This window comes from Anopheles moucheti, chromosome 3 (genome assembly GCF_943734755.1).
Source record: "Anopheles moucheti chromosome 3, idAnoMoucSN_F20_07, whole genome shotgun sequence".
Taxonomy (NCBI): Eukaryota; Metazoa; Arthropoda; class Insecta; order Diptera; family Culicidae; genus Anopheles; species Anopheles moucheti.
In genome coordinates this window covers 49,448,124-49,461,000 of record NC_069141.1, presented here as the reverse complement: position 1 = coordinate 49,461,000, position 12,877 = coordinate 49,448,124, and the positions used below count along the sequence as shown (strand labels likewise).

The window sequence follows — 12,877 nt, the reverse complement described above, 5'->3', positions numbered from 1 at the left end:
AGTGCAAAAGCAAAACATGCCGATTTTCGGGCCGTTTGACGTTGACTGGATCTGTTCGAGCCTGGAGCGGAAGCATTCACTCTTCAGAACGGATCGTTCCGTTCTCGAACTATCAATCGCGTCATTCATCAGCTGTTGAACGGGCGGGAAATTGATGCCGCTATCGTGCGCGAATTATTTGGCCAAATAACGGTGAGAAAGCGACGCAGCAATGCATCGTCGAACGCGTCTCAGTTTGCGGTCCTCCTCGATCAACGATAAGGAAAACGACAATGAGCAGGCAAAGCTACAAACGACGCCTCGAAAGCGTCGATCACCGGCACCGGCAGTCACAGCAAAAGTGGAAGAACTGGAAGAAGAGTGCGTTGTGATTTCGCCGAAAAAAGCTGCCCGCGGTCTCAAACGGTTGTCGGATGTGCACGATGCAGAAGAGTTGGAACAGGATTCACAACAGGATTCGGGTAAATTACCCGAACGAGAGAAAGAATACGACGAGCTGGTGGCCTACGTCGAAAGGGTATTAAGCTCCGATGGATCCGGCAGTTTGTACATAAGGTAAGCGTTAGATGGTGTGCTTTTAATGGACAATGTTAACTGTTTATTCTCCTTTGCCAGCGGTCCACCGGGAACGGGCAAAACGGCCACACTCCAGCGGATACTGAGTCACCAGTCGTTTGCAAAGAAATTAAAGCCTGTGTACATCAACTGCACGTCGATCAAGAGCGTCGGTAGCATATACAAGAAGATCTCAGAGGAACTAGCTTTGAAGGTGAGCGGAAGCACGGAGAAGGCATACCAGGCCGCAATTGAGGCATACCTGCACCGGAAGCATAAAACTATAATGCTGGTGCTGGACGAAATCGATCAACTGTCCAGCAGCAAGCAAACGATCCTTTACAGCATCTTCGAGTGGCCAGCACGGCCAACGTCTCGGCTCATTCTGATCGGTATTGCCAATGCGCTTGATCTCACCGATCGTTTACTCGCCCGGTTGCAGGCTCGCTGTGAACTGAAGCCTCACCTTATCCAGTTCCTACCGTACACGAAGCAACAGATCGTGACCATCCTGAAGTCCTGCCTGGAAGAAACCAATTCATTGGAACGCTTTCCAGAAGCGGCTCTCGGTTTGCTCGCAGCCAAAGTAGCGTCCACGTCGGGTGACATTCGCCGAGCATTGTTCATCGCACGGCGCTTGGTTGAGAGCGCGAAGAAAGAGGACCGTAAGACGAATTCCAGCACCGCAACCGTGGTCACCGTGGGACAGGTGATGACGGTGCTAAAGCAAGTGTACGGTGCATCCCAGTCGCTTGGCAACGATCTCGAGGAAGGATTCCCACTGCAGCAGAAGCTGCTCATCTGTTCGCTGATGTTGTTGCTGAAGCACGGTAAAAACAGAGACATCACCGTGGGGAAACTGCACGACGTGTACAAAACGATCTGCACCAAGCGAAACATACAGGCGGTGGATCAAACGGAGTTTACTGGTCTGTGCTCGCTGGTGGAGACGCGCGGTATTGTGCGATTGCAGGGCAAGAAGGAACCACGTATGCATCGGGTATGTTTGCAGTGGGACGAGGAGGAGGTCAGCTCAGCCCTGAACGATAAACAGCTCATTACGAGCATCATTAGTGATGTTTCCTGTTTAGGAAAGTAGCATTAAACGTTTGCAGTAAACGGGGTTGTAATTTGATCCCTATTTATATCGCTCTTCATTTTCCACCATGGCGGTGTTTGTGTTTTTTTAAAGACAAGTTTGCAATAAAAGAATTGGACTGTAAAAAAAGCTTTGAAACGCGTAGAGTTGTCACATGTACGGAAAGATACAGCAAGAGGTAACTTGAAGCATAAACCCGTTACCATGGCAACGCACACCTACCAAACAACTGGATTTGTTGTTGGGCGTTCCAACGAGCTGGGCAGAAAAAAAAGCGGAAGCATTTGTTCGACACAGTATTTACGCACGGTCAACAGGCGAAAAAAACCCCTCCCGAATGGATTTGTATGACGAAATGTACGAAATTAAAAATGGCCGCGAGATTGACGACAGTCCGCCGCCGGATCTGGACGTTTCCGGTTCGCTGCAGTTCATCAACCAGGAGGACGACGAAGACGACGAGGACGAGGAAGATCATCCGGATGGACGTGAGCAGAGGAAGGTAAGGGATCGGGATAGGGTTCTAATGACAAAGGACAAATGACTAATGTAATTATAATGTTTGCACTTGTACAGGAAAGCTTCAATGAAAGCCATCCGATGAGTTTACTGGAGGAAGGCACCAAAGTGGGCCGTACTGCTGGAGCTGGTAGGTTTTGCCCCGTAATTACAATGTTGCTGTGGTTGTGTACCATTGTGCCATGAATGTTTGTGTTTCGTTTTTGTGTGCCCTTTGGGGTGGATGTGTGTAACATTCTTCCACTTTAGAGCCGAACTCGAAACGTGAACAGCTGCGTAAGAACGATTCCCTTACAGACAGCAGTGCCAGCATGTCGGACGACGAGAAGGAACCGATCAAGAAGCTGGTCGAGGAGAAGGAATTTAATCCGAAGCTGTACGAAAACATCGACGCACCGGGCGAGGTGAAGGATCTGTTCCAGTACATCTCGCGCTACACGCCGCAGCGGATCGCGATCGAGTTTAAGCTGAAAATATTCATACCGGAGTTCATCCCGGCCGTCGGTGATATTGATGCGTTTCTGAAAGTTTGCCCACCCGAGCCGGTGAGCGAGAAGAAAAGCAAGAAATTAAATGGACATATTCAAAATTTGGGACTAATGGTAAGACCTATGTGACTTGCGTTGAGTAGCACATTTGCCATTGCAACTTACTATATTGACAGATACTGGATGAACCGTGCGGCGATCAGAGTGATAGTGTGCTGTTGCAAATGAAGTTACGATCGATCTTTACTAAACCGATCGAAACACCGTCCGCGATCGTGCGCAGTGCCCGGGACATTGATCGCTGGATAACCGAGATACAGGCACTGCGTGCAAGCCAATCGATCCAGAGCGTCAATGCACATAAGCAACCGATCGTCAACATTGACAGCTTGATGTCCGAATGGCCGGAAGAGATGGAACGGACGCTCGATACGCTGGGCTTTCCATCGGCCAAGCTGGATTGCAGTTTGACGAGCTATATAAAGATCATATGCAACATGTTCGACATACCGCTACCGGCCAGTGGGAATCAGGCCGATTACATCTACGCACTGTACAATCTGTTCAATCTGTTTCTGGCCATAAAGCAGCAGAACAGCTTATAGACCTAGCTGGGACACATGGACACCATCTTCTATGCTGATATAAATTACATAACATTTATTTTCCAATCGTACAAAAATAGAGGAATGCACAACAGAGAAGTTATATTGCTTACCTATATGGATGACAAATTTTTACATCACAAGCTCCTTTGGCAACTGAGCATTGCCTTGGTGGTCGGTAACAGTTAAAATAACAATAGAAAAAACAGCTTCTGATAAAAGTTAAATAACGTCACGTGTTACTTAAACCCGGGACGGATCGGTGGTGTATTGGTAGTGGCGCCGATCTTCACAAAACAGGGACGGTCTAAAATCCCATCCGGACCAATTTCCTTCAGCAGATCTTCTAACCCCGTATAAGCCTCTTACTTTATCAACTCCCAAATCCTCAACCGGCCATCCTTCATCAATGACCTTGGTGTCATCCTCGCCTGCAAAATGACCTTCCACGACCACCATAGCCACATTGTAAATAAAGCTTGTAAAGTTCTGGGTCTCATCCGCAGATTCTCTGCCGATATATCAAGCCCTCTGTGCCTGACGTCGCTCTATTGCGACTTGGTCAATCCTTGAATACGCGAGCACCATCTGGTGCCCTTCGGGTTCAGTTTGGATCTCTAAGCTGCAGCAAATTCAGCGTTACTTCACGAAGTTAGCTGTGTGTAGGCTCCTTGGTCGATCCCACCAGCCTCTCCTCTAATATGCCATACGCTGCCAACTCCTAGGCGTGCTCGTTGCGGATACATCGACCCATTTCTTGTCTGTATGCGCAACTTCAATCGATTCTCTGATTTATTCGATTACAATCTCTCTATTCCCTATTTCCGGGTTTCTCTTCTTTTATCTCTCAACCCCCGCTAACCCCTATCCCTCAATCCGTTAACTTCCTATAATCCCTTTGTTCTCACTCGCACTGTATACTACTCTAGAGCCTAAGGTTTTGTTCCGCCCAAGGGGCAATCAATAAAGAATAATAATAATAATAATAATAATAATGCCCCGTACGTAGGACTGACTATCCGGTTACGAGTAAAAACAAAATCGCAGAAAATAAGAAATGGCGAGCCTAGACTTCCTGAGGTAGTTGTGCCAAACAAGAAGGACTTACTTTAAAATTCGAACGTACGAATCTGCCACACCAAACTGATAGAAGGCAAGGAACGGGAAGTACGTGATCAAGAACCGGGACAAAACTATCTGTGAGTTAAAGTACCATCGGAACAGGGCAATGTTTAGCAGTACCGAATGGATGTAGCACACACAATACAGCAGAAACCGGGCATAGCGAGAAAAATGTTCGTAATGTGACACCTTTCGTTTGCATTCGCTTGCATCCGCTATTGCCTCATCGTCCCAGTAGTGGTAACCGGGTATGTTGTTAAACCGCATAGTCAGAAACAGGAATCTGTCGTACTCGATGAAGGGGTTGAAACACCACAAACCTTCGATGAGCGCTTTGCCCATCTTAACAAACTCGGCCGTGTGGTTTAGTAGTGTCGGTTGCAATATTCTATTCGCTATCAGTGACATCCGCTGCTCGGTCGTTTCGAATCGATCCGTACAGGCATTAAATCTGCAAAACGGGGGAAAATATTACTCTTCCGAAAGGTGAACATCGTTGTCGCTTCCAACAAACCTGTCTTCGATGCCCATCATGTGTCCAATAACGCGCCAAAAGTGTACGAAAGCGTCCATATCCTTCGAATCGAACTGTATGCCAAGCTTGCGATAGCTAACAATAGCATAGCTGAATCGTAACAAAAAGAGAAAGAAATTGTATTATGTAGCTAAATTTGAAACAGCTAAATAAACAGGTTCAGAATTTGCAGCATTTAACGTTGCAACGTTTAACGTCCAACGCCAGACACTTTTCGTAGCTGTGTGAGTGTTCTTGCTTGTGGCAAAAGTTAACGATGCTTAATTATCTGCCAGTACGATCGTCTAATGATCAAGCTCACCCAACAAAAGCAACAAAAACAAGTTCAAATCCCATTAGGACCGTTTTCCAAAAACAAAAACAAAACTCTGACTGTACGTAGAAACATTAGTCTTGTAAACCTGGGTAAATGGCACGCTTGAATGACGAAATAGGTCGCGTTAGGGGCTAATAAAAGGAAAACTTACCCAATGAAACCAAACTGTGTGATCGCCATATCGCGCTGAGAAATGATCATTCCTGGTCGAACGGTTGCGGCTTGTTTGCTTACACCGGCATGCGTTTTTCTTACGAATGCGATCGATTTCCATGCTCTAAAAAGAAGGAAATAAGACTAGATCGTTCATCCCATTACCGTTCGATTCTGCCACGCGTGTCAGCGTATTCGCAAATTCGCACCTCGAGGTGGGTACCATGTCCTCGTAGTACCATTCCAGTGTATGCATCACGGTTGCGATATAACGCCGATAAGCAGTTCGCGGTTCGGATGATTGATTCGTGTGGACCAATATGCGCAAAATCGATGGCACCGTGACGATGGCAAGCAGTCCGCACAGCTTCGCGACAAACATGGCGTACAAGTTGCGCTTGAAAAATTCCTGCGCTCTGCGGAAAGCAACGGGGGAACATTAGAGAATAATGTAAAGATGTAAAATTTAGCCTCTTAAGTACTGTGAAGTACGTACCTTTTAATCTTCGCATCGTCGTACCACTCGGGCAGTTCGATGTCACCGTAGTCCACCGAAATGTTGGCTCCTTCCTCGAGTGCTTCCAAGTAGCGCACTTCCGAGAGTTCCCCTACGGGTTTGGTAGAAGTGAAAGCGACCATAGTGAAGATTCAATTGAACAGAGTTGGGTTGACTGTTTGGTTAGCATATTTGCTTACCCGTTCGTGAATTGTCCGTTGCAACCATACTGCGTTTTTGCTATGCAAGAAGGGTCACCTCAACACCTTTATCAGATATGGCTTTGTCACAATTGGCAATCAAGATTCGATTTATTCAACAGACCGATTATCTGCTACTGCTGGGCGATCGTGCTTCACTGCATTTTATTTACGCACAACACTGAGCGAGATGAGATGATGTTGAATAGCGTATAACTTGAAGGTGAGGCCGAAGAGATATCGGCGAAGGTGAGAAGAGAGAGAGAAAGCTACATGAGATGAGCAGTCGATGACTGGTGAGCAAATGGAATGATCATGGAATGTTAAGCAAACCCTTAAAGTATTCGTTCTTTTTTTTGCGTTTGAATATTCCATTTGTCTACTGTTTTATTCAAAATTCATATTTTTCTGCTCAAGGGCTAGCTTATCCCAATACTTTCCTGTCATTATCCTCATTATTATAACTCATTATCCAATCACAACAGGCTGTGATGATTGACTTGAAGCACTTCCGCCTTTTCTTAAAATCCTTCTTTTGTTTTACAGTTTTCCTTGCGTTTCCTTACGAAACTTTAACATGAAAAGTGTTAACAAAACGAAGGTAAAATTTTCTGTATCTTAAAATATAAATATCACGCTAGTTAGAATTGGTTAATCCGTTTCAGGAAAGCGAAAAGGGAAAGCGATCGAAAAAGATCGGTTTCGTAGATCCTCAAGCAGATTCGGACGGGCAGGATGTGAAAAGTACCGAAAAAACCTATGTAAGTGTTTTGAATATGCTGGTGAATGTAAAGTTAATAACGTTCCTAAATCTTGATATTTCAGAGAAAATCAACCTATCCCCGGGAAAGTATGGCTGCAATGGCGGTAAGTCGGACTCGGAGTTTGTGTTTTATTTCAGTAAATAATATTCCCGTTTTGCTTCCAGCGTAAATCATCCGTTCTGATACTTTCCCGATTGATGGGACCAGCCATGACTTCCTCCCGGGCAGACAGAAACCTTTACGATCGAACCAGTATGGTAAGTTTGTTCTTTTCGTCCTTAAGTTTTCCTAAAGATCCAACACTGTTTCGTGTGAAACTCCACAGTACGCAGTGCCTCGTTTCCAAAACACCTACCGCTTGGAGTCCAAAAATCCGTTCCACCGTGAAGTGATGCAGTCCATGATGGATCATTTTTTAAAGTCTTATCTCGACGAGCACAAGTATGTGCCTAAGCGAGCGAAACGGTTGGCGGAAAATTTAAGCGAAGAGTTAAGAAATCAATTTAAACTGTGCCAGTTTGAACGGTACCGGATAGTGGCACTTGTTACGGTGGGCGATAAGCAAATGCAAGACTTTCGGTGCGTGGCTCGAGCCCTTTGGGACCCGGACAAGGATGACTGTTTAACCAGCACCTACGAAGCACCATCCTTCTACGTGGTCGCTAGCGTTTGGGTTGTTTATTTCGAGTGAAAAATTCTGGCAACGACTAGTGGATGCTTAAATTAAAAGTGTTGCTTCTATTTAGTGCATATTTGGTTTTATTGAAAATTCTATTTGATCCTATTTAGGAATGGCGATGATGAAGTTAAAAGCTAACCTAATCTACAGCCTAATGTCTCATTTCATGAATGTTGCACAGAAGTGAATAATTTACGCATTTTTACCATAGTTTTACTTCTACGCACTAGTCCCTGCTTTTCACTGCAATTCATTTTAAATACGATATATTTACAGTCTGTTGATGCTGGCAAAGATAAGTTTAAAAAAGCGTTAGTTCAAGAAAAAATCTTTAACGTGACTCAAGCCACCAGTAGTCTAACTATTAGCTTCATCGTACGTTCGCTTCGCTGGAGTACATAATTTGGTTGCAAACTTCGTTCTATCGTTCGGCGAAATATCAGCGGACGGTTCAAGCAACGAGTCTGGAAAACAATCAAATTCATCATTATCGTGGTGTTTTTAGCGCTGGAACAAAACAATTCACATACCTTCTCCTTGGATGGCTTCAAACGGTAAAGATGAATGCGCGTGACGTTGAACGTGGCCTTCCCCGGCGTGGGTACTGTTGGATGTTGAAGAATCAGCTGTTAATTCATTCCATGTCACTAAATCCGGAATATCATCGCTGGAGCTAAACGAATCAAAACGCAGCGAAATACCTTCGCCCGAGTCAAACGAGCGCTGGAACTCATGATCTTCGCTACTTTTTTGTACCATTTCCAAAGCCTTTTTCTTTTTCGGTACTTCTATTTGCTCTGTTTCGTCGAATATTGTAGTACACTTTGCTTTTGTTAGGGTTTTCCAATGCAAACTACTTTCGGATTGCAGTGGTGTGCTTGTAATGGAGCACTGGTGCTGTTCCATGCTTGGATCGTCGACATCAAAGTTAATAACCAGGGCTTGCATTTGCTCTTCAAATTCCTTTTCGTATTGCGTGTCTGGAGGACAGGCGGTACTGTTGTAAGATTCATTCTGCAGGTCCCTCACAAAGCTGGCGTACTCCATCTCCTAGCCGCGGTAGCTTCCTCTAGATTGTCGCTTTCTTTGTATACTACGATACACAAGCTCGCACTAACTACACAGGGTTTGTGTAATAACGAACCGTTGCTAAGGTAATTTAGCAACTCACTTTATCGTAAATGTTATGCTTACTTTGGAGTGCATAGCTGGAAATACAAGACCATTTGCTATGCGGTTTTATAATGCAGTGCAACTATCAAGCTTTGCTGAACGCGGGAGATATGTTTGGTGGAGTTTGCTTCTTGTTTGCTTTGTTTTGTCATGTGCTCATCTGACAGTAGTGGAAAACACAACAAAAGAATGAATATTTTTCCAAAGGCGGTTTGCCCGACTGTCGTTTGCCATAATGGAACCAATTATTATGGCACTTGACACATAATGGTTGCGTACGTTAAGCGCAAGCACCGCAGAATTGTTGGCGCAGCCCAAACTTTGAAATTATTTTGAAAACAACAGAAACGGGGACTGTTATTTTCTGTTATGCTGATGATGTTACAATCGTTGCGACAATTAAAATCAGCCCCCGTGATACGCTATTATAGCGAACGACTAAAAACTGGGAAAAATCTGCGTAACTCGAAATTCCGCGTAAGTCGAATCCTGATCGATTTCCTTCTCTGCACTCAATTTATTCAGCAAATCAGTCAACATTTTTGAAAAACACACTTAAAAATAAAATAAAGCATATGTTTTTTTTATGACAAAGAAAGGTACTTTCAATCCATTGTTCAACTATTTGTTTCGATTTACTGCTATAAACTAACACAAATTTTCAAATTTCAAACAAATTAAAATGTTTCACGCCAAATTTCCAAAACAAGCGGATCTCCGAATCCGTGTGTAAGAGAAACCGCGTAACACGGGGACTGCCTGTACATAGTTTCAGAATCTTAAAAGTGTTGCCAAGCAAGAAGATGCACTCATATTGAATTAAATTGTTTACATTTGAAGGTGCGTTATTAACTTTTTTCATTTTTGTCCTAGAACAAAACAAAATAAATCAAATCAAATCTCTAGACATTCTACTGCGTTATTGATCCCTGTTGAGGTGTAGCCGCCTGGTGGTTAGATATTTGCGCTCCATCAAGGTGACTTCACTGGTGACGATGATTGCATTGCAGTGCAGTTGTAATATGTGTGTTGCACACGTGTTCGTATGTGCCAACCTCAACATACCACACGCTGCCCATGGTTGTCGTTCTCCACCTCTCACAGCCCAACAGCCACATTTACAATCCGCTACTTCAGGTATGAGAACGCAATGCTAAAACATGTTTGATTACTGCATTGCCCCGGTGTGTGAGAGTGGTAGAATTGTGTACTTAATAATCCATTACATGCGTTCCCGGGGAAAATACATTCCGCCAAAACGTTCGGGGCAGGGCCTTCGGGTGCGGTCCATTTGCGCTGCCGTACGCAAAGAACGCACATACACACACCGGTACGCAATGCACGCACATGGTCAGGAAATGCGGATGCCCGGGGAGAGTCATGCATGATGAAATTGATTGCATTTTGATCTCTGCCAGTGCGCCCTAAGAGCCCTCGAGTGCTTGCAAACGATGCGTGTGCGAAGGGCCAACCATCGTCATCCTTCGGCCACCATGCACCATTCACCGGGCCACCGGTTCACTTTGCGACGAATAGAATGTTTCGCCAGGGAGCAAGGTTCCCGAACCCCTGGTACGCACGCAGCAAACAGGACAGACGGATAAAATGCACCGAGGGATATTAAAGGAACCTTCGCTTTGTACCGTTTAGGTTTGATTATATGCGGGACGAATGCTGTGCGCTAGCTGGACGGGACGGGGTTTAAAAATCCGATCGGATGTACAATTTATGGGAATCACAGGATCTCATTGCATTCCAGTACCCGGAGTGGGTGATGCATTTGCTCAAGAGTTCGTTATAGGCGTACGAGTGCTTTTAGAGGGTTTTTTTTTGTTCTATTCATTATCCCTGCCGTGTACACTTTATGGTCGGTTCATTTTTACACCGCATCGTCCGAGAACCGAAAGGATTAAAATAGAATATTTATTTTCCGATTCATCATCAAGAGGTAGACGTTCCCCATTGGCGGTGCACCTTCGTATAGGGCTTGCCATTGAATCGATCATCTTGTTTGCTAAATGCTTTTTAAGCATCTTACTTCTTGAGCGGCTTTTAGTTTTTTATTTAAAATATGCACTCTGGCACACTTAACTCAAGACGCGGTGCACATCGTATCGCATAGATGAGATTGTATTAGTAGCGCATCCACGCATGGTTTGAATTTGAATTATCGAAACAGGGTGACGAAATGGACTTACAAGGTGTACTTAAAGTTGAGGGTGAAGGTTTCATCCCAATACCTTGACGTATATTGTGTTTGAAGATAATCTATTAACATGGGAACTCGAAAGTTCCTGTGTAAAATATGATTTTTGTCTACTAAAGAGTTATAAACATTTATCCGATCATCGCGACACAATATAGGACACGATAGCACACTTGCTCAGTGCAATTTTAACCAATCCAAATAAAACGGAATCTTTCGGCAATTGATATACCACGTCACAAAGGCATTCGTCAGACATCTGGCGTCGTTAAATGTATCATGTCAACTATTTATTGTTTGTCTCAAAGGGCTATACAACAAGACTTAAGCTTAAAAATTACAAAGAATCTTACAAACCATATTAATCCTAACAAAGAATACTTCACAGACGAACTCGAAAAAAAGAAGCAATCAAAACAACAGAGGAAGAAACATTAGCAAGGGGAATGAGACGAAGAAAGGTGAAAACGAAAGGAAGACAAAGAAAAGGAGTAGTCAAAAAGGCTACTGGGATCGTTTGAGCTATGGCGCGTGCTATGAGTAGGGATCTGAAGAGGAACGCGGGATCGTGTGCATCGGGGGGGCACATGGAGAGGAAGAGTGGAAAGCATCCTTGCGCATACTGAGAAGCAGACTAGCAATGTAGATAACCTTAGCTTGATGACGCCTGATCTCGAGGGATGGGAGCTCAAAAAGTAAGCAACGAGTGGAGTAGGTTGGTATATCAGCAAAAGGACTACATCGTGTTATAAAAATTTTCTCATACGGTATTGAACCTTGCCCGTTTATTACAACATAAATGTTAGGAACGCCATGACACGTCCAGTTTGCGTTCAAATCCCGCCAGGACTCGTGCAAGATTGACAGTTCAGCAGTTGGTAGTTGGTTGATCTAAGGGTAGAGTAGTTCTGTTCCGTATAAAATCTAAATATGGATGATAACTATTCCGCAATCACTAATGTTAGATATTCGGCGATTTGCGATGGTGATGCAAGCAGTTTGAGCAGTTCTCAGGCGTGATGTAGAATGATAACTGTTCCTGAAGGTGGATTTACATAGTACATTTACAAACATCTATCAATTTGGATTGGTGCACCATTGTGACGGATTTCTCAACATTTTGCGTTACCATACTGCCGATTGCCAGGGCATGGAACCATTTCTTCGATATCTTGTTCTTGGCCCGCTTACAGTTGAGCACGTCGTGCTGACATGGCCAGGTCACAAATCCGTTTCCAGGAAACTCGGTCCAAGGCTGCATTCCTCTTCCCCCGGCTGCACCCAGTCTCCGACAGGTCTTGCTCTACTTGATCAAGCCAACAAACTCACTGCGCTCCTCTGCGCCTCGTGCCGAGCGGGTCACTGGCGAGCACCTTCCTGGTAGGGCATGAGTCTGGCATCCTCATCACGTGCCCCAGCCATCGTATATTTCCGGCCTTCGCCACCATCATGATATCAGCTCTGTCTAACAGCTCAGCTAGCTCGTATTTCATTCTCCTTCTCCGTAGCACCCGTCGCGCGAAAATGGTGAGCGTGTTGGCATCCTCCGCTTGTATCGTCCAAGACTCATGACCATATAGGACTACCGGACGTATCAAGTCTTGTTGGAGTCATGTGGATCGCAGGAGTTTATGGAGCCCGTAGTATGCACGATTTCCCTGAACAATGTACCTTCGGAATTCGCTGGTTACGTTGTTGTCCGAAGTTTCGATCGTACCAAGGTAGCAGAACTCCTCTACCACCTCGAGATCATCGCCGTCAACTGATATTCTGCTTCCGAGCCGTGCTTTATCACGGTCAGATCCACCGGCAAGCAGGTATGATCCCCCGGTCTTCGTGGCTATGATCCTCAATCCAATCCTATCGGCCTCACGTTTCAGTCGGGTGTACGCCTCGCAAACCGCCGCAGATGTCCTTCCGATGTCATCCACGAAGCCAAGGAATTGGAGAGATCGGGTGAAAATCGT

The 12,877-nt window shown here is 44.9% G+C and overlaps 5 protein-coding genes across 5 annotated transcripts; 3 read left to right on the top strand and 2 right to left on the bottom strand.

The window, feature by feature from the left end:
* Positions 1 to 143: 143 nt before the first annotated feature.
* On the top strand, positions 144 to 1,775 carry LOC128301656 (cell division control protein 6 homolog). The gene is made up of 2 exons (XM_053038241.1): positions 144 to 555; positions 616 to 1,775. The coding sequence occupies exons 1-2, from the start codon at positions 212 to 214 to the stop codon at positions 1,652 to 1,654; spliced, it is 1,383 nt and encodes a 460-aa protein (XP_052894201.1). The 5' UTR covers positions 144 to 211; the 3' UTR covers positions 1,655 to 1,775.
* Positions 1,776 to 1,991: 216 nt separating this feature from the next.
* On the top strand, positions 1,992 to 3,266 carry LOC128304659 (intraflagellar transport protein 46 homolog). The gene is made up of 4 exons (XM_053041868.1): positions 1,992 to 2,156; positions 2,231 to 2,303; positions 2,423 to 2,775; positions 2,838 to 3,266. Exons 1-4 carry the CDS (start codon positions 1,992 to 1,994, stop codon positions 3,264 to 3,266), a joined length of 1,020 nt encoding a protein of 339 aa, XP_052897828.1.
* A 144-nt stretch (positions 3,267 to 3,410) lies between these two features.
* On the bottom strand, positions 3,411 to 6,116 carry LOC128302788 (rubber oxygenase-like). Its single transcript, XM_053039640.1, has 6 exons — positions 6,089 to 6,116; positions 5,889 to 6,000; positions 5,602 to 5,808; positions 5,391 to 5,516; positions 4,903 to 5,013; positions 3,411 to 4,839 (listed from the first exon to the last, which is right to left on the bottom strand). Exons 1-6 carry the CDS (start codon positions 6,114 to 6,116, stop codon positions 4,371 to 4,373), a joined length of 1,053 nt encoding a protein of 350 aa, XP_052895600.1. The 3' UTR covers positions 3,411 to 4,370.
* A 549-nt stretch (positions 6,117 to 6,665) lies between these two features.
* Positions 6,666 to 7,543, top strand: LOC128304941 (dynein light chain Tctex-type 5-like). Its single transcript, XM_053042192.1, has 5 exons — positions 6,666 to 6,689; positions 6,754 to 6,849; positions 6,914 to 6,955; positions 7,017 to 7,109; positions 7,178 to 7,543. Exons 1-5 carry the CDS (start codon positions 6,666 to 6,668, stop codon positions 7,541 to 7,543), a joined length of 621 nt encoding a protein of 206 aa, XP_052898152.1.
* A 60-nt stretch (positions 7,544 to 7,603) lies between these two features.
* LOC128304188 (uncharacterized) lies at positions 7,604 to 8,795 on the bottom strand. The gene is made up of 2 exons (XM_053041348.1): positions 8,062 to 8,795; positions 7,604 to 7,995 (listed from the first exon to the last, which is right to left on the bottom strand). The coding sequence occupies exons 1-2, from the start codon at positions 8,576 to 8,578 to the stop codon at positions 7,889 to 7,891; spliced, it is 624 nt and encodes a 207-aa protein (XP_052897308.1). The 5' UTR covers positions 8,579 to 8,795; the 3' UTR covers positions 7,604 to 7,888.
* Positions 8,796 to 12,877: the final 4,082 nt, after the last annotated feature.